General features: G+C 34.5%; 7 protein-coding genes across 12 annotated transcripts; 3 read left to right on the top strand and 4 right to left on the bottom strand.

Annotated features, from left to right (window-relative positions):
• The first annotated feature begins 125 nt into the window (after positions 1-125).
• On the top strand, positions 126-1,046 carry LOC119632911 (cilia- and flagella-associated protein 20). Its single transcript, XM_038026065.1, has 3 exons — positions 126-257; positions 312-503; positions 573-1,046. The coding sequence occupies exons 1-3, from the start codon at positions 174-176 to the stop codon at positions 1,044-1,046; spliced, it is 750 nt and encodes a 249-aa protein (XP_037881993.1). The 5' UTR covers positions 126-173.
• A 54-nt stretch (positions 1,047-1,100) lies between these two features.
• LOC119633170 (ER membrane protein complex subunit 3) lies at positions 1,101-2,104 on the bottom strand. Its single transcript, XM_038026524.1, has 2 exons — positions 1,856-2,104; positions 1,101-1,798 (listed from the first exon to the last, which is right to left on the bottom strand). Exons 1-2 carry the CDS (start codon positions 2,002-2,004, stop codon positions 1,192-1,194), a joined length of 756 nt encoding a protein of 251 aa, XP_037882452.1. The 5' UTR covers positions 2,005-2,104; the 3' UTR covers positions 1,101-1,191.
• Positions 2,105-2,438: 334 nt separating this feature from the next.
• On the top strand, positions 2,439-3,040 carry LOC119633171 (protein dpy-30 homolog). The gene is made up of 2 exons (XM_038026525.1): positions 2,439-2,662; positions 2,719-3,040. Exon 2 carries the CDS (start codon positions 2,723-2,725, stop codon positions 3,020-3,022), a length of 300 nt encoding a protein of 99 aa, XP_037882453.1. The 5' UTR covers positions 2,439-2,662; positions 2,719-2,722; the 3' UTR covers positions 3,023-3,040.
• A 182-nt stretch (positions 3,041-3,222) lies between these two features.
• On the bottom strand, positions 3,223-7,736 carry LOC119633167 (protein SMG8). Of its 6 annotated transcripts, none has more exons than XR_005246858.1 (13): positions 7,604-7,736; positions 7,396-7,534; positions 7,025-7,299; positions 6,837-6,967; positions 6,498-6,763; positions 6,162-6,440; positions 6,058-6,104; positions 5,903-6,002; positions 5,480-5,850; positions 4,741-5,408; positions 4,528-4,682; positions 4,018-4,449; positions 3,615-3,957 (listed from the first exon to the last, which is right to left on the bottom strand). XR_005246858.1 is itself a non-coding variant. In XM_038026518.1 (12 exons), exons 1-12 carry the CDS (start codon positions 7,651-7,653, stop codon positions 3,247-3,249), a joined length of 2,700 nt encoding a protein of 899 aa, XP_037882446.1. In that variant the 5' UTR covers positions 7,654-7,736; the 3' UTR covers positions 3,223-3,246. The 6 variants fall into 6 exon arrangements, 3 of the variants coding, with proteins under 3 accessions (XP_037882446.1, XP_037882447.1, XP_037882449.1); XR_005246857.1 differs by having other exon boundaries at positions 3,615-4,284; positions 4,344-4,449; XR_005246856.1 differs by having other exon boundaries at positions 3,616-3,806; positions 3,907-4,449.
• A 327-nt stretch (positions 7,737-8,063) lies between these two features.
• LOC119633169 (replication termination factor 2) lies at positions 8,064-10,092 on the top strand. The gene is made up of 2 exons (XM_038026523.1): positions 8,064-9,068; positions 9,129-10,092. Exons 1-2 carry the CDS (start codon positions 9,000-9,002, stop codon positions 9,993-9,995), a joined length of 936 nt encoding a protein of 311 aa, XP_037882451.1. The 5' UTR covers positions 8,064-8,999; the 3' UTR covers positions 9,996-10,092.
• LOC119633168 (zinc finger protein 182) lies at positions 10,075-13,691 on the bottom strand. The gene is made up of 2 exons (XM_038026522.1): positions 13,398-13,691; positions 10,075-12,408 (listed from the first exon to the last, which is right to left on the bottom strand). Exon 2 carries the CDS (start codon positions 12,398-12,400, stop codon positions 10,187-10,189), a length of 2,214 nt encoding a protein of 737 aa, XP_037882450.1. The 5' UTR covers positions 12,401-12,408; positions 13,398-13,691; the 3' UTR covers positions 10,075-10,186.
• A 1,206-nt stretch (positions 13,692-14,897) lies between these two features.
• On the bottom strand, positions 14,898-26,948 carry LOC119633903 (lipase member H-A). The gene is made up of 6 exons (XM_038027718.1): positions 26,703-26,948; positions 17,857-18,005; positions 17,677-17,792; positions 15,321-15,639; positions 15,063-15,264; positions 14,898-14,989 (listed from the first exon to the last, which is right to left on the bottom strand). The coding sequence occupies exons 1-6, from the start codon at positions 26,921-26,923 to the stop codon at positions 14,923-14,925; spliced, it is 1,074 nt and encodes a 357-aa protein (XP_037883646.1). The 5' UTR covers positions 26,924-26,948; the 3' UTR covers positions 14,898-14,922.
• Positions 26,949-27,791: the final 843 nt, after the last annotated feature.

Below are 27,791 nucleotides of genomic sequence, written 5' to 3'. Positions count from 1 at the left end.
AACCTTTTGATAATAAATTTTTTTTTTTCGAAAAGCAAGTGGGAAAAAAGAGTATAACTTGGTTATATTTTGTCATTTTGACACAATTTTTATAATATATTTTTATATGAAAAGAAAATCATATTTTATAAGCAATAGTTCTCCTAATATCCTCACTAATAAGATTACTCCACATGTTCCGCACGGTCTATCAGAAGGGTTGTTTCTCTATCCTATACAGTGTGGGCGGTAATCCTTTGAAGCTATGGACAACACATGTAAGAATTACCCAAAAAAGTTTGCATAATTATATAAGAAGCATTTTTCTATAGACAAAAAACGGTTACGTCAAACGTGTATATGATGAAGATATTAAGTCCTTGGTTTTGGAAATAATGGGAACAAACGTATCAACCATGTACATTTCAACACCCAGAGGCAATAATCAGCAACTGGGTATAAAATTGCCTTTTCTCGTGTTATTAATTAAAAATATGCATAAATATTTTACGTTCGAAGTTAAAGTGAGAGCGACTTCCCATCTTGTTCCGTTTAAAGGTTAAGAAATATGAAAATTCTCTTTTTCTCTATAGATTGTTGATGATCAGCGTTTTATGCGCCGTTTTCGTGTATCAAATTTCCAAAGTAAAACTTCAGTTAAGCCATTTTGCACCTCTATGCCCATGGGCATGTCCCCCGGCTGGAATCAAATACATTTCAATTTGGCTGATTTCACAAGACGTGCTTATGGTACTAACTACATGGAAACTGTACGCTTACAAATTCACGCCAACGTGCGTATACGACGCATCTATTTCACAGATCGTCTATATCAAGAGAGCGAATTGCCAAATGAGTACCGTTTAATTGGCCAACCGAAGACTAAGAAGCCAATAAGTTGGCGCGTTCCGGCTGCCCGACCTCCATCACCGCAAACTATTCGCGGGGCTACTGCCAGAAGCGCAAAAACAACAACTCCAGCACCTGAAGTTAAAAAGGAGGAACTAATTGAGGAAGCACAACTACAACCACCACCACAACCACCGCAAGAGGAGAAAATCGAGTAAAAGCTTTTTTTCCCCATTATCCATCTTGTATTTTTTGCTATTAAATGTTTATAATTTGTAAAAAAACTTTCCAAATTTTATTGCAACAAATAAACGGTTAACTTCTTTGCGTTTTAAATCTTGACTGACATATTAAATAAATTTTCTAATTATCTTCAGCAACTAAATTGTAGTTCTCGTTCGCCAAATGCAGTAAATCATTTTCAACGTTGTGCAAAGCGTTGCGGTATTCCGTTATTTCTAGCGCCTCCCACTCGGCTTTGAAAGAAGCTTTGGGGTCTTGAGACATTGACATTGCAGACATTGTCATTGCATCCGCTTGGGCCTGCGTTTGGTCAGCCTGATTATTTTCACCCAAAACTACGGTGTATATGGACCGTAAGCCAAACACATTCAGAAAATACCAAGAAGCTGAAGAAACCCAAGCAGCATCTAAAGCCGCTAATTCAACACCCCGTTGTAACATAGGTTTAAAGCGTAACGTCAATGGAAAAGGCACTTTTGTGGTTACAAAACCACTAAACATCCAATTTATCCAACCGCCTATTATAACCATAGGTAAAACATTAATGAAATTGCCTTTAACCATGTCCGTTAGAACTGCCGTGGAATTTTGTGATACTGGCGGTCTTCTCTGAGTCTTAAAATAGCCATTTTCCTCATTATTGAAGAAATTTTTGCGCATTGCAAACGAGTGAGCCGTCAAATACCAACCATTCTCACGTAATAATCGGGATCGTATCATAACTTGACTAAAATACATATATAGTTCATTGTTGGCGTAATACACTTATATTTGGTTTTTTTACCTGTCTTGGACTTGCAGCATTTCGGCTTTTTTCTGGGAAGATATCAAAGTCGAAACATAATGCCTTAAAATGCCTATGAAAAAAGCGATCAACACAATAGGTAAAAACACCCAAACTCTTATATTAGGATCAATTAAAAGTTCGGTCATTTTTTATTTCTTTTTATTAAACGCTTTAAAAACAAATTTGCAAATATCGGGAGGTGTAGACGAATTAGCAGAGTTTATACAGAATCGATACAAATTGATGAATAACAGCTGATGAAAAATGTATCACTGCACGATGACTTACACTAAGTAGTAACTTTCTTATTTTTATTTCTCAGTTAAAATTATTATTTTATTTGTTCAGTTATTAAAATTAAACTATAGGAATGGATGCTTGTTGATATGAGATAACCTACGGCATCATTTTTCTAAGTATTTGAAGAGTTTTTATCGTAATCTGATCGATTACTACATGTGTTCCTTTACATTTTTAAAGGATACCGTTAGTTCGGCTTACTTTTCGATATTGAATGACACTCTGCAATAAGTCGAAAGCAATGGATTTCAGTTTTTAGAAAGAATCATTGGCAATTTAAATTCCAACATATCAAAAGCAATGAAATATTTTTCAGTATTTGAAATATTGTATGACATGTTTGTTTTGGCAACACTGTAAAATTTTTCAATTAATCTATAATTTTTCCTTGGATTGTTGCAATAAAGAGCAAAAGCGGTGTTTTAATAAAATATTGAACGATTTCTTCAGAAATACTTCATAAATTATATTTTTTTACAATCTATAATTAAAACAACCATACAGGTGAGGAGTGAATAATTTTCAAGGGGTAATTGAAAAAAATGTTTTACCGTTACCAGGGTAATGGAAAAAGTTGATACAAATTCACAAGGAAACTTGCCTACAGCTGAATCAACTCAGCCAATACCATCTGCGAACAGTAACGCCAGTAATCCTACCGCCGCATCGCAATGTAAAAAGAATCGCAGCGATTTAAATGCATTACCAACGCGCCAATACTTGGATCAAACTGTGGCACCTATTTTGCTGCATGCATTACAAACTCTGGCACGGGAGCGTCCAGCAGATCCTATCAATTTTTTAGCTGCTTATCTATTGAAAAATAAGAATCGCTGTGAGGAGGCTATACCGGAAAATGTGTAAATGTGTAGTGTGCTTGGACAGTTAAACTTCTCTTACAAGTTCTTCAATAAACAAATTTTCAGTAAGAATATATTATGATATCTGCCAAATATTACATTGAAATAAGCTGGTCCTATAATTAATTTTTCGAACAATTTACTTTTAGTTTAGTTCACGTAAGGTTTCTCTCATTTGGTGTATAAAAAATAAACGTAGTTGTTTAATTTTTACATAAAATAGTTTTATTAATCATCCACTTCCATTTCGCTAACGCCGAACATGCCGGCCATAAGACAACCATAACTTAAAGCATTCGAAGCTGTTATATCAGTAGGCGGTGATATGGGTTCTTCGTCGCCTTGATAGATGTATGGTAATCTCAACATCCAATACGCGCTTTGGCTCAGCTTGGGGGGATCAGGTAAGCCCAATATGAAAATGTAGCCCTGCTCGCCTGTACGCACCTGATGTTTAATAATGATTTGTTGATAATTGAATTTTGATTAGTTGTGGTTCAAGTTGTAATGGTCCATTCAGTAATGTCCATTCTGGGGTTTAGTCCAGAAAATCAATATCAAGGTATAGCTGTGAAGCTGATCTTATGAAGAAATTCTCTCAACCAAATATCTCCCCAAAGACACCTTCCGTCTAATTTGAAACAAAATCATGCAAGATTAGAAATACAAATATTGGGATATAGGAAAATCAAATGGAGACGGTCTCTTTTACAAAATTTATCCTTTCATGACTTTTAAACCTCTTACATGTGGACAAAGAAAGTTGTAAAATTTTCTAAAAATTTTTCCTGTAAATAAAATTTTTTTTAGCGACTGTAATAAAGACCAAAGAGTAATTGACGATAAACAGATAATGTTTATATTGAATGGTATATCAAAGTTCAATACCCGTTAGTTTAATAAAGGAAGTCAGCTCTTTGAGTAACTATTCATCGCTTGCTAAAAAGATACTTTTTAAATCCGAAAAGAATGAGAAAAAGCTAACATAATTTCTGGTACTGATGCTTAAGCTGCATGTGCCACGAAGATCACTAGGTGCAGACCCAATCATATGAAGCTAGGCTTTGTCATATGTGTGTCCTGTTAGAAGGCGATTTAGCAATTTATTTTCACATGAGTTGAAAATCTGCGATATTCATGATTCAGCGTTTATCATTGGACTGCTTCCTTTGTTAGACCATCACCTTTTTTTCATTGAGCGAAAGACAGTAATGACTTGGTACCCAAATAAGATGCAGTTTCGTTGCGGACAATAATTTAATGCTTCTAAAGATGTTAGCAATTTATTGCGATTATTTGGAGAGAAGGCCTATAGAGAGAGTTACCTTACGATTGCTGTAAGCTCAACAAAAATTGGATGAAACTTGTCAAGCACTTTGAATTTTCTCAAAAAGTCTTGTTGAACAATGGTCATACCAGAGCACATAAATTCTACTGTTGCATAAGCAATATACATTTTAAAGGATTTGTCAACATATGTATTCAATTTTTAATAGAAGATTTACGCACCTTAGGATCCAATATAACGTTCACGGGAGCTTTCGGTGTAACCACATGTATTCTCATTAGTTGGGCTACATCAAATTTCTTCGTGCGACATGGGCAGGGAAAATACAACGGCATATTATTGTAAACAACCTTACTTCCACTGTCACGTAGAATTCCTTCAAATAATTACCTTTTTTTTTTTTTGATAATAATATATAAAATATCATAACAAACCTGATCCTCCTCTTAGCACTTTATCAGGTGCGGACATCATAAATCGGTGGCCTCGTGGACATTCATATTCAAAACCGACAAATATTTTCAGCACGAATACTTCACCCATTTTGCGATAGCGGGTTTTTTCGTAAGCAGCCGCCCAAGATGCTGAATGTTCCAAGCGAACGTGCACATCCCAAGGTAAAAGAAAATTGGAGCCTGTCAAAAATCCACTTTGGAAATGTTCCATTAAACCAGTATTGTGACTATAAACCGAGCTTGCGCCCACGCAACATAAAGACCAACTAGGAAATTGCGGCAATAAGCCCACTGGGCTTTCAGTGTGAACCATACCCGGAAGGTATTCAGTGGTGGAAGGCTGTCGTAATACGGAACGTTCTTTATCTTCGTCTTGAACCTCTTTGTCTTTTACTTTTAAAATCAGTTCATTTACAGACTCGTCCGAACTGTTCATAACATTGTCACGCTCATCAATTTTATTCAAATTATCTAAAGAAACTGAAAGACTAAGATTGGTGTGAGAATTTTGAGAAGCCATTAATCGTTGCGACATGTTTTCATCTTCATAATTATCTTCATCGGAATGGGCATTCATTGAATAAATCTCATCTTCTTTATTCAGGCTAAGAGAGGTTTTACAAAACGCGCGGTCATATTCAGCAGCCCTAAAATTACGACATTCAAAATAAAATATTACTTAATACAGGGATTTTTTATGAAGCTGAGAATGACTTGCCTATAATCGTTAATGGAAGGTTCAAATATTGCGAAACGTATGTGCTTGACTTTTGCGCACAATGTACAATTATTGGCCATATATTCATAGAACTCATAATTGGCATGACGTATGCTGTAAGGGTCCTCCCGACGTCCTTGCGTCTTTCCACAGTTGCAAGCGGATATGTACACAACGCCACTAGAATGTTCAGTTGCTTCTTTAACAATATGTTTAGGAAGAGCACAAGGACTGCCACGCAAACTAGGATATTCGCATTGTTGTTTACCCGATTTCCAACACGTTTCGCACATTTCTCTTAAAGTTAATTCATTAACAGATTTATCTGGACCCCTGGCATATTTTCGATAAAGTGTAACGGCTTCTTCTGTCTACGAAAATAAGCTGAACTTAGTCAATGGCTTCCGCCTTAGAAATACTTACCATTTTCTTATGGATCACGGCACTATAGTATGTAAGTGTAGGATTATTATACATAGAAAAGGCTTTTTGTAATCCGATATCGCAGCAAGCCTTAAAAAATCTGAAAATACACTAACTAATTAAGTTTTATTGGTATTGAAAATCCAGACACTTACTCGCTGTCGTAATTTACAATTTTATCAAAGTTTTCTAAGTAAGCTTTCTGAAATTTAAAGGACTTTTACCATCAACGGTTATTTGTCAAATGTATAGCACTTACATAATCTGCATCGTTTGCCTCAAATTGTTCATTATCGGGATTTTCTATGAAAATCTTATGTAATAACTTAAAAGCTTCAAACCAAGGTTTGGCGGACAACACAACAAAATGACTTTTGCCCTTATACTTGGACAAATTGTCATTGAAGCCAGTATCTAAAGCCTGATCGATATGTTCTTTTAGTAGATCCATAAATTTACGATTGTGGGCAAAAAACTGTTCTTCTTCGGGCGGTTTTTGGTCACTGTCACTGAGGTCCGAAAAAGGTCTACCAAAATCCTAATCAAAATTTCAAAATTCTTATAGTTGCATTTAAAATTATTTTCATCTCTTTACCTTATACGGCAGCAACTCCTCTATTTCTTCGTCAGTTTGCAATAAGCTTGGTTTCTTCAGTAATTCATGCAAAAAATTTACCGAACTTAATACGGGATCTTCTCGGTGCTTGTCATTTAAATTATAATAAACGAAACGCTGGTTAACCGGTATAGAGAATAGCGAAGATGCATTATTATTGACCACTATATACTCATTACGTAACATTTTATAGATATTATCTTCCACTTCGAACTCCATTTTGGAAATTGATTCGTAAGACTTCTCTGCAATTAGAATCCAAAGAAATAATTCGAATTTAAAAAAGAAGACAACTCCAACTAACCATAACCAACTTACCATAGCCTTTTGGCAAGTTTTCAAAAAGGAACAGAACTCTTGGCGAACATAAGCGAGCAGTTTTACCGAACATAAATCCAGTTCTGGAATTTTTAATAAATTTGGGCAAAAAACGTAGAACGTGACGATCTCTTAAATGACACTGTTGCTTAGTAAAAAGGCAATTTTTACGATAATTTCTGATTTACCGGATAATCTTCAAGGCTTTAAACATGCCTAACAATGAAGCATCAAAAGTAACACTAAGCTCAACAAATACTATCAGGTGGCACACGTGAGTAGCAAAGAGGAACATGCGTGCAAAACGACTACGCATACGCTGGTGAAAAGTTAAAAATTGATCAAAGGTTTCGTTCTGCAGCTCTTCCAAAAGCAATTTTTGCATGCAAAACGCATCCAAAGTGGTCTCAAAATGCAACCACAATATGGACTCTGCAGGATTATAATAAAATTGAATTTGACCCTAAATAAAAATATATATAAATTTTACTTTGACGTACATATGTAGATACTAGGGAGATGGATCGCAGAGGATTTTCTTTTCTCTAAATGTACTCACCTCTTTTGCTTCGTGGTCTAGTAAAGCGGGATGCCGGTCTAATATATTAAGAGCTACCATTTTATTGCAATCAGGAAATGCAGATTTACCTATAACTCCTATGATCACCAATTTTTTATCATTTTGCAGCAATAATTTGCTAAAAAGAAAATTTTTTAAATATTTTTCTTTTCTGTTCGTGGGTCAAGAAACTTGAAAGCAAATATACTTAACGTTCTCCGGCATTTCCGGATATTCCCACGATAGATATGTTGTCATTTTTATATTATTTTACGCTACCAACTATTCTCGGTTAAATTATATACTTAACAAGTAAATTGTTTACGTTTTGAAAATCTTTTAACTTTCACAAATCAAACCGTAGTATTTCTGCTTTTTAAAATCAAAAATTGTAAAGAGATCATTGCATGTAATCCATAATTCTGGACTAATAATAAAAGCAAAAGCTAATTGCCAGAAAATGAAAAAGAAATTAATTTCTTTTTTTTTTTGTTTTCACAATTGCTACGCTTATCGCTTAGGAAAGTTAATAATTGTTAAATTAGCATAATTTATTTAATTATTGAAAATTAAAATTTATTTACAAATTTATTTCCCTCCCCAAGCTTTATTCGTGACATTTGTTTTTGTGTAAGAAAACTTAATAATTCATTCAGTAATAAAGAAAAAATATAAAACAGCTTTGTAATTGTGCACATATGTTATATATTCGAATTAGACATGGATCGATTATAAACACCTCTAGAATTTCAGAACAAAAAAAAGGTGAACATTATTTTAATATTAAACATATCGAAAAGCCTGTAAAATGACTTATAAAAAAAGGAAATAGAAATTTCACACTCGTATAAACAAAAAAAGACACACGCGCCAAATTAAATAAAAATAACAACTAAATAAAGTGATCAAATAAGATCTCATTAAATTGATTGTGTAACGAGGCGTGTGGGATGTTGAGTGTGCTTGAAACCACGTCGTCCAAGTGCCAACTGCATGCTATAAAAAATAGGTGATCATGATGTTGTAGCGTTTTTCATTCAGAGTAACTATCTGATCTTTTCGATTTTTGTCAACACTTTGGATCACATCATCGATGGTTTCAGCGATAAGCTTATGTTTTTAACATTGCAAAGGCTACGAATGAACACGAATTTTTCAGTTATATCATGAATAGTAGGCACAACAGTTCGATTATGTTGACAATAAATTTCATGTAGTGCACGAAACGTAGTCAAAATTAATTCGTTAATTTTGCAATGAATTTTAAGTGCTTATACTTTGTGCAATTGTGTATATTTCTAAGCTGTTTTGACAAAAACAATACTGAATACAAATATCAATTTTCGATGCGTATCTGTAAGAGACGAACAATATGATAATTAAAACATGTACAGCTTCAACCCTTTGCTAAGACGAAAGGCCTTTATTCTTTTTTTTTATATCATGCAAACAAAACTTAGTTGCTAGAACATGAAAAAGCCAGCTGTATTGTCTGGTCAAACGATTTAGAAACGAAATAAGAACATTTCTGACAAAAAAGGCTATAAATTCGACGAAAACAATAATTAATTACAATTTGATACTAAGAGCTTTTTCTAATAGACATGGGATGTGATGGAGGCACAATACCAAGACGGGATGAACTAGTACGTGTTAAAAAGAAACCAGAACAGGTAGTGATTTATGATAGTAATTTTCTTAAAAAATGTGCATTCAATACATTATTTTCATAGAAAGATAAAGATGCTGAACGTGAATTTCGATGGCTACATTGTGCTCTCACGCAACAGCGTTTGCAAGAGCCCATTGTTATGTGTGGTTTGGGCCGTTTATATTCAAAGCAAAATGTTATAGAGCAATTACTAGAAAAAGACAAAATGCCCGACACCATTAAACACATTAAAAGTATGAAGGATATTAAACAATTAAAGTTGACGCCCAATCCAGCGTTTACAGAAGCTGATAAAACGGAGGTACGGCATGCACCGTATATCTGTAAACTTATTGGCTTGGAAATGTCAGGGAAGTTCCGTTTTATAGCATTATGGAGCTGTGGTTGTGTTGTGTCTGAAAGAGCTATAAAAGAAATTAAAGGTTGTTCAAAAGGTGTCGGCAGTCTATGTCCGCTTTGCCAACAACCTTTTAATGTTGAGGATGTAATTGTACTCAATCCCGTGGACGAAGATTTGGAAATGATGCATTTGAAAATGGAAATGCGCAATACGAAGCGGAAGGCAAATAAAAAATGCAAGAAAGATAGTTATCCTAAAACAGAAAGTGTAATCGAAAAGCCTAGTGAAAAAACAGACAACAAAGAAGATGAACAATCTACGGACGAACCATCGACTAGCAAAGATTTAACAGCAACTGCCAAAAAAATGGGTAATCTTGCCAAGTTAAAAGTTGTGGCTAATCTTAAACGTTTGGGTTCGGGTTCAGATGTCTTAGAAGACCCTGAAATGAAGCGTTTAAAAACTGAATACAGCGTAGCTAAGGACCCTAAAGCTACTGATGTGTACAAATCTCTCTTCACTACTCATAGCAGTGCTAAAGATCAAGAACGTGCTCATTGGATTACTTACAACCCATTTTATAATTAATAGTAGAGATAGACTAGAAGTATTCGGAACGTTATATACAATCAATGTGAAAATAGTTACAAATTTGTAAAAGTGCAGTGAGTTTATTAAATGATGTATACTAATATGAAATATGAAACAATTTTTGACGCAATCTACGAGCAAAGAATGTCTCGGGGAAACTAAAATTAATAAAATATTCTATCCGTATGCTAAACGGCCGTCTCGACTTCTTCTTCAGCTGCATAGTCATCGTAATCATCGAATTCCGCCTCCTCGGTGAAAGGGTAATCTTGCATTTCGCTTAGCGTAGCAGTATCGGCAGCTTCAGGATTTTCCTCTGTTTGCTCCATTTGTAGCGTGCTTTCAAGGTCGACTTGTGCGGTGATTTCCTCGTCCTCGGTATTTAAGTCTTCTTCATCGTTTAATTCGTCAATAGCCTCAGGCATTTCTTCTAAATCTTCATCCAATTCTTCTTCCTCTTCGTTTCTTTCATCATCTATTTCGTCCTCATCCATTTCCTCTTCATCTTCATTATTATTATTTTCAATTTCTTCATCTTCGCCGTACGTTGTTGGCAATGATTGCTGCATGTGTTGGGCCTCCTTTGATCTTTGCATTTCAAAGCTTCTACCATTTCTACTAACTTCTTCCATCATTTGTTGTTGCATCTGCATTAAGAGCTCCACTTGTTGCATATACTGCTGCTGCTGGAAACGTTCATCTTCTAAGGCATTCGAATTTTCCAAAGGCTTTGGCCTTTCGGGCAAATTGTTCAATAAAGTCGCATGCTGTTGGGTGACATGCAATGCTAAGGAGTCGGCATCTGGATGCAAAGCACCGCATACTATACACAGTAAAGTTTCCTTTCCCCTGGCCCGCAGCAGTTCCTGTTTCTGAGTTTCGAAATGATTTTGTATGTGCTTGTTGAGATAAGCCGCTTGGCTATATGATTTCCCACATATATGGCAGGGAAAAGGCTTTTCGCCTGAATGTATCTTCATGTGAACACTTAAACTGGAAGCCTGTGTGAAGGACTTTTCGCATAGCTTGCACTGAAACGGTTTTTCCCCCGTATGGATACGCATATGGATGTTCAAACTGCCAGATTGAGTAAAAGAACGATCACAGATAGAGCAAGTAAAGGGCTTCTCGCCCATGTGGCATTTCATGTGCTGCACTAGCTGAGAGGAGTTAGCGAAGGCCGAGCGGCATATTGAGCATTGATACAACAAAACTTGAGTATGCGTCCTTACGTGCTCCTCCAGTTGGGCTTCGTGCTTAAAAGTTCTGTCACATTCTTGGCAGGAAAATCGTTCACCCTCCTCATGAGATTTCAAATGCATAACTAAAGAACTGGAATTCACAAAACCTTTATCACATAAATGACATTGATGTGGTTTTTTGACAGCATGGGACCTGACATGAACCATCAAACTACTCGATTGGGTAAACGCTTTGGAGCACAATTCACATTTATACGGTTTCTCACCGCTGTGTATACGTATATGTGTGTTCAAGCTACCAATATGTGTAAAAGTCTTCTCACAAATGGAACATTGGAACGGTTTATTGGTAATATGGCAACGTACATGTTTGGATAAGTCCCCTGCACTTAGAAATGAAGCTTCACAGTGCGCGCACTGAAAGCATTTTGGTTCTTTACTGTTTAGTGATGACAACTGCATAGCAGCTGTTTCTGCAGCGCTTTTTCTACCACGTCCTCTCTTCATCGGTACTGGCATTCGTGCAACTGTGGAGTTTTGCTGCGGATTTATTAAAATGATTGATGTAGACTCGTGAGGATCGGCTGTTTTTAATTCTATACTGTTCCCGTGTATAATACTATAGTTATTTGTATTGTTCGTATTAGAGTTTTCTGTCCCGGTGTGATTAAGAACAATTTGTTTTTCTTCGACTTCATCTATAATAGCGCTGTCTCGTGTATTGTTATTCGAATTTGTTTGTATCGTTGTATCGCTTGAAGTGGAACTTGATGAAGAAGACGACGTCGAAGAACTATCATCATCTGAATCTGTGTCACTATCGGAAGGTTCCTCTTCAGCTAGTGTCCCGTTTTCTTTCTCGTCTAAATCGACTAATTCACAAACCGGTTCTAATACCCAACTATAATCTTTATCATCATTTGAATCAACTTCTTCGGGTTCTTCTGGTTCAGGCAGGTCTGCATGCTGTGTGTTCATATGCTCATACATAAGTAAAGGATTTACAAAATATTCTTCGCAACACATACAATGAAATGTTAGATCTGGTTGTTTGCATTGTTGAGCTGCTGTTTGCTCCAATATTCTTTTGTTTAAGGCATCTTCAGTGATTGGAATTATGGTTAACGGTAGGTTCAAATAATTCAAATTTTTACTAACGTTTACTGCGTTATTCATAAATGCGTTCATTTCTAAGGTCATTATGTAGGCTGTGAAAAGAATAAAAAAATGTATAAATCATAATTGGATTTCAACAAAGATATTCCTATCCTACATGAGACAAATTGTGGATGTGCACCTCGCAAGAGAATGTGTAAACATTGTGGTGGTTTGTGAATTCTAAAGCCTTAGTAGCAGTCTTTGATCTCCTTTAAGCAAAAAATTATTTGTGAACTAACTTGCTTTGTTAGAAAACTACTACAACCTAACATATTGATCTCACGGAATAATCGTGGACATATAAGCCACACTTCTCTTTGGCTTAGTTCCTTAAATCTCAACATGCCCAAAATGTACATACACACCTATATATATTTTGTAACGTAATACTGTAATACTTCTTACTTCTTACATATTTCCATCAATTTTTTACTCTTTCTACCAAGTAATCCCTTTACCGTAAGTAAATCTTTGTTGAACATTAAAAAATCAAGGCCAAATCTCTGTTAATGGTCAATAAATGTCTGGACTCTCAAGTTAACTAATGGTTTTTTTTTCGACCTGAGGAAGTGAATGGGGGGAACATATGTTATTCTGAAACTGTGTGGGCGCAAGACACGGAATCATATATCTAGAGTAGACTGGTTGCTGTGCTGAGTATAAAAATTAAAATAACGCATCCGCAACATTTGAAGAAAATCACAAAAAATATCGAATGTGGACAAATTATACGTTTAGATTGTAAGTTAGATTTATGAATAAAGAAAAAAATTTATTGTTTAAACCTAAACGCCTAAAACTATATTCTAAACTATAATCAATTACTACTCATTCCTCAGAATCAATCTAAGGCAATTATTTCAATTTCAATTAAATAAAAGTTTTTATAATGTACATGCTTTGCTACGCTTCTCCTTTCACATTCTTACGAATGTTTCAGTACTCTATGAAATTTTTTCCACTATTTTTCAAGATTTTTAAAGTAATCAAAAAGTTCGATACAAAAAAGTTTGAATTAAATATAAAATTCTCGACTTACCTTCTACCTTTGCTCGTAGGGTTTATAAGAAAGAATAAATTTATGTAAAGTAAAGTAGTTTATGAAATCAATTCCCTGCATCCGTATACATAAAAGCGGTGGCCAATCTCCATAACTTTATTTTAATGATTTTTATAAATTCTTTGTGCAGTTGCACAAATTCATCTCGTGAAGTGTGTTTTTCATGCTTCAAATATTCACTGTATCAAATATTCCTTCGATTTTTACTTAAGAAGTTCTTTTACAATTAAAAGCGTTTTTGCGGCTATTAATATAATTTACAAAAAAAGGATATTTTTGGTTTTGTTTTTTTGTTGACATTATATTTGTTGTTGGATAGTGTCAATGAAAAGATTCGCTTTGCTTTTGTTGGAAGCACAGGGCTGTTATGTTATTATTTTTTCTTTAAAATATCTTCTTAGTATAAACAAAACAATCTCATGGAGAAGCATTTAAATCCACTTATGAGAAAAAATAAGTAGACGTTTAAAAGCAAAACTTAAAAAATTAAAGTTAAGATGTGAAATTGTTAAAATATAAATGAACCTTGTGCTGTAGACATGCCGTAATTTATGTGAAAAATAAATGTTCGGTTGACTATGATGGGACATTTTTTAGGGTTTTTTGTTTTTAGCTAAAGTACTGAAGAAAATCGAAATAATTCGGAAAATTCGGTAAGTGCCCAGACACGAGAGCTAAACTGATGCTAAGTTAAGGCTCTGCAGTCTGCAAGAAAATGATTGGGTTTTTAAAATCGGTTTTCAGATATTCATCGGTGATTCTAAGGTGGTTTTTCGAATCATTCACCCACGTCGCACTCTTCTCTTCTCTACTTAGCCGTCCAATAAAAAAATTGTTCTTAACCAAGAATCTCTAGCAAGTTGATTATATTGATCCTTCGATCTATTTTTATCATTTGTAATCACTTTTTACAGGCAGTTCCTTCCTTCATTTAAATTTAAATATTTTCATTCTATTTGCTTTCTATGAACTTATAAACTTTGTGACATGGGCGTTTGCACCTATAAGACTTATTAAAAGTCTCCGCTATCCCGTCTACTGATTTCATCGATGAGATTAATGAGGAAAATGAGGCAAATTTGTAACCACTCCTTGGCCCTGCTTGAACACTTTACCAGTTCATGCTCCTGTTGTAGTCTCGCCTCGAATAGCGTTTTGATTAGGACATTTTATTGAAGACGACATAATACTTCTGTGAGGCTTTATGTGATTCTAGTCTATATAATCAAAATTCAAAAACAAACTCGTGCGTAACTAAAACCACCGGAGATTATGAAGGAGAGTTGTTAAGAATTATCATCACACCATTTGAGAGGTTTCTTTTAAAACATATGTATTTATTATGCGATTAGAGAATTCCTGCGTTTTAAACAATTTATAGAAAAACGGTCTTAAAGTTTTTTTAATTTCAGATCTCAGAGGAAAAGTTTTAAACTAAATTAAACTAATAAAATAAATAATAATTTATATTAAAAATTGCAACTACAACTATCATAAAAAATTTTTACGTTACTTCACTAAATGGACAATGTTTGGCAAATGGTACATCTATGCAGTAACAACCCATAGCACTGAAAAGAGAAGAAAATCCGATTTAAACACCTCCAAGACAGATATAGAGCAATAGTTTCTCGTAATACTTACTCGTCTGGTGCATCATTGCCTATGTAAAATTCTTTTAGTTGAGCTATTAAAGCCAAAGGATTTCGCCTGCTAAGGGGCAGACGTTGCGGACCGGAGATATCTACACAGCCTTCTGGACAGGGAACACCCAGATATTTTTTATGTTTAAATACGGCCGATGCTAAATAACAAATGCTCAGAAAGTGGGAACAGCGTGATCGTCCTATTATTGTAAAGTCCGTTTAAGTTAAAGAAAGAAGAGAAATAATTCGTACTTACTTATAGGATTTCCTCGGCAGTAGGGCTGTGCGCGTCCACCATTAATACAGTAATTTAAATGACCGCTATTGCCTTCTTGTCCAAGAAAACCGGCGTTCGTGTGTATCACTTGTATTACCTTGGCATCGTCTAGTGACAAACGAAAATGATTACTTTTTTTACGTTCAATTAATGGTCGGGCCGGATCTAATCCAATTATACGGTATTGTTTAATAGTTAAATGATTGCTAACCATGCCGCAAATGTGGGCTCCCAACGAGTGACCGACACAAGTCATTTTCTCTCGAAATGCTCCATTATGTGTAAGAAACGAATAAATCTAAAATTTTCCACAAGAAATCATAGAAAGGATTTAAAAACAACATTTTTCTCGATTTACGTGAATTGCTTGAATGAGTTCATTAGTAAGATATATCTTTGTTCTGAAAGGCCTAAAGGGGCCACTGATAACATCTAAGCTTTTTTTGGAGTGCATTCAAACTTTGAATGAGGTAGGCTGGCGCAATGATGTGTAACTAATAGAGGTGCCAGGCCATTCGGGTGTTGAGGGCAACGAAAGGGCTGACTGCCTAGCCAACAGGGAAGCCCGAGACACCATGTTATATCCTGAACCTTTTTGGCGTACCAAGGAGCCATATTAATGGGACATGCAGGGCAACGGCACGCCAAAGGATTTATAAAATCTTCCGATATAACACATTAACTACTGGAATTAAGAATAAGCGACTTATGTTTAGTCACGGAGTTACAACATCTGAAAATACAAGGGGATGTTCGACATCGATTCAGGCAGATTCTGCCAAGCGACGAGAGCGCCGTCTCGTCATATTCCATGGCAATGTGAGGTAATCTACAGACATAGACATCACGTGTTTGACGAGCAATTTACAACGCCGGACATTGTGTGGTGCTTCGATCCAAGCAAGTTGACGGTATTTGCAAAAATCCTAAAACTAAATGGCTAGGGGCATGGGCGAGTACAATAGATCTTGAACGTCGCCGTACGGTTTGCGCACGCAATTAATAACAATAATGAGTGAGACTCTGGCCAAAATACTGGAATAGTTCTACATAATTCATAGTGCTGCCTAGATAACGGAAAACGTAAAGGGAATGTATTGCGAAAAAGGGACATGTGACGTGTTAAAAAGCGGCATGGTAAATCCATAGGTACATACAAAATAGTTCAACTGCGTTCGAGCTACATGAACGGCGAAGAAAATATCGAATGCCTGAACGCGTTGCTCGATTTGAGTAGAAAATAAATTTTAGAAACTGTTTTGCGGATTTTCTTTGTCAGTATGTAAAGGAAGTACGAGAGTGCCTAGGAGATTAGTTTAGTAAGCAAACCCAAAATATGGTAAACTCTGTTGCAGTCTAATAGAGTTAAGCAAAGGCGAAGATCTTACTAAGTAAACAAATCAAAGAGATTAGCGGTTTATTTTTAAAATTTTTACTTATGATATGAACTAACTAATTTTTAAACATGATTTGAGAAAAAAACAAAAATAATCCTATTTCTTGAACTCCCTCTCCTGCAACCGTGTTTACGAAAAACGGATCTTTAAATCAATGTTTCATGGTGAAAATTGGCCCATAATAGTAAAATGACAAAGGAAGCAGCCTTACCTAAGTTGGGCCAAGTAGGTCCATTTTTTGGGTGCTGCCATATATAAGGATTCTCAAGAAATAAAAACCCTTAGAGGCGAAAAAGCCTAAGTGTTGATGTTCTATGATGAAAACTGGTCCATAGCAGTAATTTGACATAAAAGTTAAGTGGACTAAATTTGAAACACATGGATCAATTTCTTAGACCCCATCCGATCATAAGATTTCTCATGAATTGTAAGCCTTTTAGAAAAAGGTTTTACTTTTTATGATGAAAATTGGTGCATAGTAACAATCTAACGAAAAAGAGTAATGGTAGAGAATTTGGATCGCATCCAGTCTAGTTTTTAGACTTCAAACATATAGAGGGGTTATCGTGAAAGGGAAGTCTGTTTTCTAGTTTCTTCTGAAGGAAACTGAGAAATAATAGAATTTTTGAAAAGTTTATTAAGTTAGTAAGTAATCTGGACCATGTCATGTGTTGTGGGCGGGCTCACTTTTGCTTGAAAATGATGTGTAATTTTTGTTGTACTATTACCGAAACTATCGAATAATTGTACTCGACGAAGTGGTGTAAGATATCTAAGGTCGGCCTTACCCCACTATAATATTCTTATTTGTTTCATTTGCATTGGCTACGTTACTACTGTTTACATAGATTTTTTTATTTTCTTGAGCGTAGTATGCGTAGTATGAGTACAAAGAACTAGCTATGGTTTCATTACTTACTTGTTTGTTTTATACTTACTTGAGCTGTACATTGCGCTGTTAATCGCGTATTAATTAAAGAATGCAAATAACAGGGATAACGTGCTAAGGGCATCCAATCCACGGTAATTACATTGTAGTCCCTTGATATGTAAGCTTAAATGTATTAAATAAGAATTTAATAAGTCTTTCAAATTTCTGTTTTTTATCGTTCACTAACCGTCCCTTAAATACTGCAGATGACGATCGATAGACGTACCGTTGAATCCATGCACTATAAATACCGTTTCGCGATGTTTACTAAAGCCGCCTTGATACATTGTAAACGGATTGTGTATATTTAGTCTGATACCGTGGCGTGACGATTTCCTACATTACACACGGGCGCACGTACGCGCATACATATTTATATATAAAAGAAATGAAAATTGATCATTGCATTAATAAAAGTAATCATAACAAAATACTGAAAATCTGTACATAAACACAAGCATGTTAAACTGTTATGTAAACAATTGCTTTTATGTACGTATTGGAAATTTGAAATTATTATTAACAATACGGTTGGTTTCTTTGACTTTCTTTGTCTTTGTTTTCCGTTTACAAGCGAAACCAAGTTTATTTATATGCTACATGACATTGAAACTTTGATTGAAAATGAAAAGAAAGAGAGAGTGAAAAATAAACAACATTCGGTTTTGTTTTTATGATATGTTTAACTAAACGCCTAAATAAGTGAATAAATGTTTATACATACTTACATGCAAATAGAAGGTCGTGTAAAAGAATAATGGGGCTTGTAATAGAAATACCGTTAATTACTATGTTGAATGAATGAAATCAATATACGAGGCTCAGTACATTTGTAAATAGATGGCACCAAGGTAGAGATACTAAACGCATCAATAATTTTATTATTTAAAGAGAAATGCGGGTCATTATTGGGGATTAAAAAGTTCCGTATATATTTTTTCTTGTAAGATCTAGTCTTACCCACATAAAAATAAGAAAATCCGAAAGTTGCAAGCCCTTTAGGGTAAAATCCAAATCGTCTTGGAAGAACGCAGATATTCTATTTTGCTTGCAATCTTGAGAAACACTCTGTCGAGGCTACAAGATGCACATGTGCCAATGACCAGCAAGACTTATGTTAGTCTTTACTTAGCTTCGTGTCCTGATCGTTAAAATTGATGTAGAGTACGAACCTTAAGTATATATATATATATATATATATAGTAATAGTTGTAGATGCGTTTGTTGAATATATGGATGTGTATTCCAGTTGCTTAAACCGCTTGTGGTAAGTTGCTGGCAATTTTTTACAGAGACAAATTTCTGCCGTTAGAAAGAGAATAGTAAATAGCACCGTCCGGCAGCCTAATTACAAGAGACAAAAACCGCAATTGCCACTCCATGAGATAGAGTTGTACTTGAAAGCTTGAAATTCAAAATGACTTTAATTCGACTATATACACATCCGTTATGCTGAAAAGCTTACAAAAAAAAAAAAAAAATGATTTGAAAAATTTGACATTACAAGCTCATAAGAAGGGGCAAATATTGATCCAAAAATTTAATAAAAATAATATATGTGTTCAGATTAGACCTCTTTCTCTCCAATCTGCAATTATGGACAAATTCTTACAATGAAGGACTTGTTTTGTGACTGTCGATTTATGACAATCTTTTCTAAAATAGGGCCGATAACCCATGTTGCTAGTGTTCGATATTTTTTCTTTTCGGCAAAAAATGGACTTCATTAGTCTATTGTTAAAAAAAGTAGGATGAGCATTAGCAATCAAAACTATTGGCCGGTAGAGTACAAGTTAAATATTTTATTGATATTCTGTTCTCCAGGTACACTCAAGATGTCGATAGGGTTCGACACTTCCAAAACCGAATTTCTTCCCCTTGGGCCCCTTTTATGTAACATATCATGTCTGCTAATCATTTGAATTTTTACGTTTACTCTCTTTCGGGTCCCACTTCGGGGGGACTTTTATGCAAGTTAGAATTGCCTCCTTATCTGAAACTCTTGTCGCTTTTGTGTGTGGTATGGGTAAACGGAATAAAACAATATATGTAAAATAGAAAAAAGAAACGGTCAAAAAGTCGGAAAAGTCCTAAGGGCGGAAAGAATCGCAGGTTGCCAACGGATGGATGCGCGTATCATTGATAAGCTGGCTAGTTTAGGAGAGCTGAGGGGCTTTCAAATCTTATCCTACAGACACTCCATAGACATTTACATCCAAGAAATTCACGTGACAAAACCCTTGCGCGGACAAACGGAGGGACGAAACTTATTTACCGGACGGCTTTGTCTCATACCTAAGGCAAGTCTATATCTTGCCCTACCCATGGTCTCCATCACCATTTTATATGGGGGATCCTAAAGAAAAGGAGCGTGGGACGGAGGTATTTATCCGTCCGGCATTGGTAATTCTCTTACTAGTGAATTGGTGAGTGAGTGAACTGCGTTTATTTCTATTCCAATTTATTGAATATTGAATAATTTTAATATATCAATATTGTTATTTATTGCGCCTAGATAAGCTATAATGGGCAATTGGACCAAACGGCACAACTCGTTTATTTACTTAATGTGGGATAACTTATAAATATCCTAATTCAATTGCCTTAAGCTCATTTTATTTTTAATTGGATGCAATTGATTGAAATTTGGCCATGGAAGTGGTGCGAGTGTAGAGAAAGAGTTTTTGAAATTTTTTTTTTTTGGATAGAATAAAAATACTCGTCGAGGTGGTTATTACGTACTTGAAAAAAAATGTTATTTCTGAGAAATAGTAAAAAACGGCAAAACCGGGGCCATTGTCTCTTTAAACTACGCTACCTTGGGACAGGCAGTGTAATTGACTCAAATTTGAATTTGAAAAAGGGGAAGAAGCAGTCAGTCTAGTCTATGTCTAGAGAAATATGCAGGAAAGTTGCAATGGTTTTTACACCTTAAGCAAATTTGTGTTATTAAAGGCACATATATGTACGTAGTTATGTAATCAAACAATTTTTTTACGAGGAACAAAGTTATTGACATTGATTAATAAGCAGATAATGAGATTCACATTAAAAATATAGTAAAACATTTATAGCCAGTCAAGTGTTGAAATGACTTTTAATTTTTTTATTATCTCTCATGCCTTGATAAGTAAAGATTATGTAATTGAGATTTCAAATGACTCTGAAACAATCCGATTTGAGGTAATCTCGTGTAGAAACGAATTCATTTCATTTGATTTTAAATATCAATAAAGAAATCAAGAGATAGTGACTCGAAAAAATTGCAATTGGGAGATAAATATGAATGCTGTGTAAACCTTGAGACGCAAATCTTGACGCGAACTGTTTATAAATGAAGAGTGTAACATTTTTGTTAATTAAGTTGACTATTGATATATTTACTATTAATAACTCATAGGTGTTTTCCTTCTGTTTCCCTGAAAAATACCTATTAGGCTCATTACTCTGTTTACAGTTACAGTTTTTTTGTTGAAAATTGAAAATTTCAAGAGAATTACAAAGAATGGTTTATTAAAAGTATCGTCTGTGATTAGCTGCCTCCTTTTATCTTTTAGGGAGAATATAATCATCTTGTGGATGTTTTCGGGTCGTGCAGTATCAGAAACTTATTTTGGTTATCGTTTTAAGAACGAAAGTTCTACTCGAACAGACATTGAGTCATTGCATGTAGTCAGAGCTAAATGGAAGGAGTAGTGCTTGTCGATAACAATGGTGAGGTTAGCAGATTCCAGGCTAGCGTTGCTAACATTTTCTGCGAGTTTCATCATGACAAAAAACTCACAGTCTTTTGCGGTCGTAGTGCGAGGGTTTTCTTTGGCTGGAAGAAACCATAGCACATCACACGCTGCTTTCCATCCACCGTCGACTGCCATGAATACTTCATTTTATCGTTAATGTTAATGGTTCGTTTAGATTGCATAATTGGCATTTTATACATCGTAATGCATCCGTTGTGTTTATCATGAAAGTATGGAAAAGTTGCAGTGCAATGTCCTTCGAATAAAGAGGGAATAGTTACTTTCCCCGCCAAAGCGGTTTGTTGCGCACAAAACTTGACCTGTTTGTTGTTAGAAAAAAGTATTTGTGCATTTTTGATGTTATGCCTGGTTATTATTGCTACGAGACGTGCAAGTTACAAAAAGGCACAATTTTAAATATTTATGTTCACAAAACGCGTCGCTCACGCCAGCTGAAAACCGGAAATTTCATTGCGATTGAGTATTACGAACGGGATATGAAAATTGATGCATTTTATTGATTTGATTGCGGGTGTAAAAATTTTCAAATCAATCTCTTTTTAAGAAATCAAACGATATTTAATGAAATGATTTTTTTATAATTTGTTTTCAAGTTTGTAAAGAATTCTCTCCATTCTTGTTGGCGGGGTAAGGTTTGACTTGCTGGGACTTTCATAAAATTAAACAATTTTTACTATTTATTATTTTGGATCAATATCTGAAACAGGGCGTCCTTCTTCTTAGCACATTGAAACCCACATACCCCAGCATATATGAGTTAAGATTAAAATTTCTTTTCAATTAGTGCGACTTGCAAGATGGTAAAGGAATAAATTAACTGACAAAGAGAACGACAAAGTCAATGACCTAAGTCAAGATTATTTTGATTTGATTTCTAATATTTGGAAAAGGCCGCATACGCATTCTTGATATCACTATTCCTATTTAACTGCTAATGTGATTGTGTTTGCACCTCAAACTTTTTTTATGATTTGCTTATATTTCAAGATAGGGTTCTTCACTATATATATACAAAGTGATTAACTGATTACTTTAGAACTGATATGAATGAATTTTGCAATGTCCCAGGAAAGTGATTTTAATAAGTGAACCGCATCCGACGCGAGCTCGCGTTACCGGCATTACCAGTTGTCTTAAGTGTGTATAGGGTGAGAAGTTCATGCATTAGTGAGCAATAATCCATTGTTTTAGTTCTGGTTTAGCTTTCAAGCTTCTGTTGTAAACGTACTAGCAATAGAGAGAAACGCAATTGTACGACGTTGACGTATTTAAATCAATTGAAGACATTAATGCATATGTTGAGTTGTTGTTGTATTCTTGCGCGATTTGCCAACGTTTAAAATGCTAACTATTCATCTTATATCAACCTTTACAGACATTCTATATTACTATGCTTGAATGAAAGACTATTTTTTATAAACACTTTTGATCGGCATAATATAATGCTTGAACACGAAGATCTCCGCTCCATTGTCTGTTCACAATGTTCCCACAAGTTTAAGGTGAAAATTCTAAAACTGATCCCAAATTGTAAATGTATTTCATCACCAAACTACTACTACCTTGATCATGAACACTGTCCGTCCATAATCATGCGAACCATGCAGTTCTTTAATACAGATTGCAATGCATAGACAGTTCTTATGGATAAGTTTTTGGTTTAAAAGAAAAATTCAAATAAAAATTCTTATATGATAAACGAAAGCAAAAACTTGTTTGTTTATTTATTTACTTACGACTGTAAATCCCAACAGCACAGTCTTCAAACAGTACAGTGATCAAAAGAAAAAGTAGTATCAAGAGACACTTGTTTACATTTGCAAGTGAGATTAGTGTGCACATTAAACAACATAAATGGAAATGAAATATTTTGTGACTCGCTGGCTGAGTCGTTGGTTTTCAATTTAAGCCGGCTTATTATAAACTAACTGCTATTGTTGTTGTTGTTATTGCACTTTCAATTTTTTTTTTCTTCTTTTATATGCCAAAAAAACTTGTTGAAGTTGTTTGTGTCTATACACTAAAAAATCCTTATTTCGCATGGTCAAGAGCAATGTTTTCGCTACTAACACAAACGAAACGCGTTTGTTGACATAGTTTCCGATTTGATAGGAGGAAAAATATTTGAGAAATTAAATGAATTTTAAATTTTGTAAACTTGAATTTTCGACAATCATTTATGGAAAAGAAATCTTACATGCGTCTTTCATTTTTGTGCAATGTTTTCCTGAGATTTGCGGCAAAACCTCCTTCCGGAGGCAGTTACTTTTTCGAATACATTTGTAGTAGATTCCTAATCTAACCTTTAACGTTAATAGGTTATTGCTTCCAATAAAAATTATAACTTTTCACTCGTTATTTCTTCTTCTTCTACCACCAAGTCACCAAGTCAACAACAAATGATTTACTGAGTCAAGTGAAAATGGTTCAGTGTGAACATAAAGTTTTATGTTTGAACCTTAATAACGTTGGCGGTCAGCTTGACTTTAGATGTATATATATGCATTTATATACATTTTTTCCTTTTTATAATGCCCGCCACGATGGTGTAATCATTTCACGGGAAGTGATCTTTTCCAAGTTCCGATTATATTCTTAGTTTATTTTATTTTCTCGACTCTTGATTTGATATGTTTTGGGTTTTTATTTATTTTTATATGATTTTCGTAGCGCGACATGTGTGTGTGTGTGTGTGTGTGTGCAGGTGAAACGCTTGCGAAAGTAAAAGGAAGCTGAAGAAGTAGAATCATACGATTGATTTGTTGTTTTCCTTATTCTTCGACCCCAGTTTCCACTGTCTGGGCCTTACACAAGCTTAGATGCGAGGAATTTTGATAGAAGTGGTAACCTTGAAAAAGGCTCCTTTGTAGTACTATTTCTTCTTGGCAGTCTTTTTCTTATGCTTTTAGTTAATACGCTTAGGTGGTAAGTCTTTTTAATTCTTTTTCGTTCCAGTCCTTTTCCTCCCTTTCCCTGCCGATATAGTCATATGCCTTTGCATGAAAATTCTGCTAGAGATTTAAGAATTGAGTCAAGTGAAAAATATAGATTTTATTCAATCCTCAATAGCTACAAGACTTTGAAAAAAACTCAAAATTATCGAAAAAATAAAAAAAAAAAAAAAGCTTCAATATATTTTCACCTACGTAACGTTATTCCCATGACGTAAGACTAATTTTGCAAACGATAGCAATGAGTAAAGAAAACAGGTGCAGTAACTGTCCAGTTCTTCTTAAGGTTATTAACGATCGGTGAGACCAGGAATAATTTGATAATAATTTTGAGCAAAAAATAATGAATAATGAATAAAAAAAGTAACGAAAAAGCCTACTAAGTGAAAAAGAATATATTTTAATGTTAACCGTGAACCAGATCTATAAAAAAAAACGTCTCAAATAGGTCTTACAAAAATTAAATGAAAAAAAAGATGGTTAAGGTTAGGCAGCAAGATTCTACATCCCTTGGTCCGCTATTTTCCAAAGTTAAGAATTTAATAAAAAATAGAAAACGATTAAAAAGGTCGTATATAGGAAGTAATTAAAAATTTGAGACGTCTTTGTCCAAATTTGTATATTAATTTATTTATTTATTTTTTATCAACGAACCTATTAGTCTTAAGCTATTTTCAATTTAGACCAACCTGTCATCTGGCAGCCAGATGAAATTACAAAAGCCTATATGAGAAATATTTCAAATACAGATGAACGTGGACCAAATTTAACATGAGAACTTTATGGGTTAAGTAACTCTGCTAGATTGATTTTGAACTTAATTATGTTAAGTGAAGTGACCGAGGGTTTATAATGTTTTCACTTATTTTTCTGTATCTGAATGATAATGACTACGGCACTTATTCAGACAAGGAACGATGTGTTCTGGACATCTGAAGTTTTACGTTCTTCAGCACTTGTGGTGCAGGGTATATCTCTCTTGAACATGACACTTCGAACTACTTGAGGTAGACGCATCATTTACTACACTGATCGTTTAGGAATCATTATCTGCATTGGTTTAGGCTTTTCTGCTTCTCTGTCCGATGTCTCTTCTCGCAGGTTTTGAGCTTTTTTAATGAAATTTGTTGCATTTAACTTGTTTTGCCTCAAAGACAAAGTGGATTGAATAGGTCAATAAGCCTACAAAAAGGAAGCCTTTGTATTTGAAAAATGTCTAATTTATAATATTTTGTGATAAAAATTTCTTGATATAAGGGTAATATGACACGAGAATTAACTGGACGCAATTTTGACCATGTAGATCTATTTCTTGAAACGTAGCTCATGAAAACTACGTTTTTTCATGGCAACCAAATCTTAACTTTAGTGGATTAAAAATATGTCCGTTCGCCTTCCATGATGAGTGTGCCTTTACATGGGAACAAGGCGGAATTTTTTGTATTTTATCGAAGAAATAAATAAAGAATTGCTTTAGACAAATTGCTTAGGGTATTGAAAGGTCGGACTTGCCCAATTATCACATATTTTTCTTAAACCGATTCAATCCGACACTTGCAGTTTGTCGTAAAAGTAAAGCGTAAACTGCTTACAGATTCATTGACTAATAATATCGACTCATCTCGCACACTCTTGCGAACACTCGCAATCTTCCTTACGTATTTGGGTATGGCGTTTGCATGAAAGTATTATAAAGGGAAATGACTTTGAGTGTTAGAACATTACTAGTGAGGTTGCGATGAGGAGTAAACCACTATTTTTCTACAAATCATGTTGTTCACTGATTATGAATGAGACCCTTGTCAAAAAAAGACGCCAAAAAATTATAAAATTTAAATATAAAAGAAGAAAAACCCAAAAATGTAGGACCCGCAAGAGCCGCAATTGTTATTTATGCAAGAAATTCTTGACGCCACTTATTTTAATCTCCGGTCTTTTCTTTTTTTTTTTTTTTTTTTTTTTTTTTGATTATTTTATCGGTAAATTTGCACTTTCAAGTTGAAGTTAATTCGTAAATAACATGCGTTAAACAAAACAGGTTTAGGGAAACACTTTTTAATTAATTAATTAATTAAGTAGCTTCAAATGAATTGTTGATTTATTTGCTAATTATTTTTCCATATTTAGTTATTACACTTTAACACAGTTTGGGCAGAATATTTTTTCCCCAAAATTTTTCTTTGTTTTGCTCTGTTTTTGTTAATTTTAATTTTCTTTCTTTCTTTCTTTTCATTCGCACATGATTTTCATTATAAACGCTTCGTTTGCTTTGTAATTTTCTATCATATTTTATATTATTTCTTTAATAAATTTTCACTTACGGTGTATATAAGCGATATTCAATATAAGGACTTGGGCAGGTGTTGCGGTTACGAAGAAAACAACGTAAAATATTTACATCTAAAGCACCGCTGCGAACAAAATTTTTCAAGTCAATATCATTCAAAATGATTGCTTCAGCACAAATGCATATAAAGACGGTATATATTGCAGTTGAAAAATGCATTTTGATTGTGGAAAATTGCACTTTTTTTCTAAACATAATCCTTAATAAAATTTGTGGAAAAACAACACTTTCACGTAATTTAGTTTCGAATTTTCTTTTTTTCGTCTTTTTTTTTTTTTTTTTTGTATTTACTCGAAATTTTTTCCGCTTTGAAATTTTGCCGCTAAAATCGCATATTGTGTGTGCTTTCCTTCAGTTACCGTTACTTAGTGTTTATTTCCCAACGGTTTAGTTGATTTGATTGCCACTCAACTTGCGGCTAATTTTGCTCGATACACTTGAATTCCTGGTAATGCTCCACTGCTATATTGTTTTCTCTCAGTCTCTCCAGATAGAGCGCTTCTTTTTTTTTTTTGTTTTTAATCATAACAACTAGTGTTGTTGGTAATATCATCATCATCATCATCACCTCATTATCGTCATGATCATGATCATAATCATCATCATCATCATCGCGAATCAATTGCATTTGTTTTTCAACTCATCTGCAAAAAGACATCCGCTAATCGGCCCAGACACAGTTGGCATGAATGAACTGTTCATTTGTATAGAAGGCGCATGCGTACACTTGAATCAAAAAGTATCGGAATTTGAACAAATAAATCCGTTGATTTTTTTTATACCCAATACCGAACGATGAGGGGTATAATTATATTACCAAAATATTTTCAACGCCCAGAAAGAACCATCAGAGACTCGACAATGTTCATATATATTCTTTAAATCGATTTAAGCATGTCTGTCTGTCCTTCTGGCCGGGTAATATCTGTTGTAAACATTCTCCTGGCCGCCAACGTCAAGTTATCGAATTGAAATGCCCTGCTGCCTATACAAAAATGGAAAAAAATCACCACGCCTACCCAATGTTATAGTGTATCATTTCAATACCTTCATAAAGCACAGC

The sequence above is a fragment of the Glossina fuscipes genome, unplaced genomic scaffold (genome assembly GCF_014805625.2).
Source record: "Glossina fuscipes isolate IAEA_lab_2018 unplaced genomic scaffold, Yale_Gfus_2 2, whole genome shotgun sequence".
Lineage (NCBI taxonomy): Eukaryota > Metazoa > Arthropoda > Insecta > Diptera > Glossinidae > Glossina > Glossina fuscipes.
The sequence above is the reverse complement of the archived record's forward strand: the minus strand, read 5'-3'. Positions and strand labels throughout refer to the sequence as shown.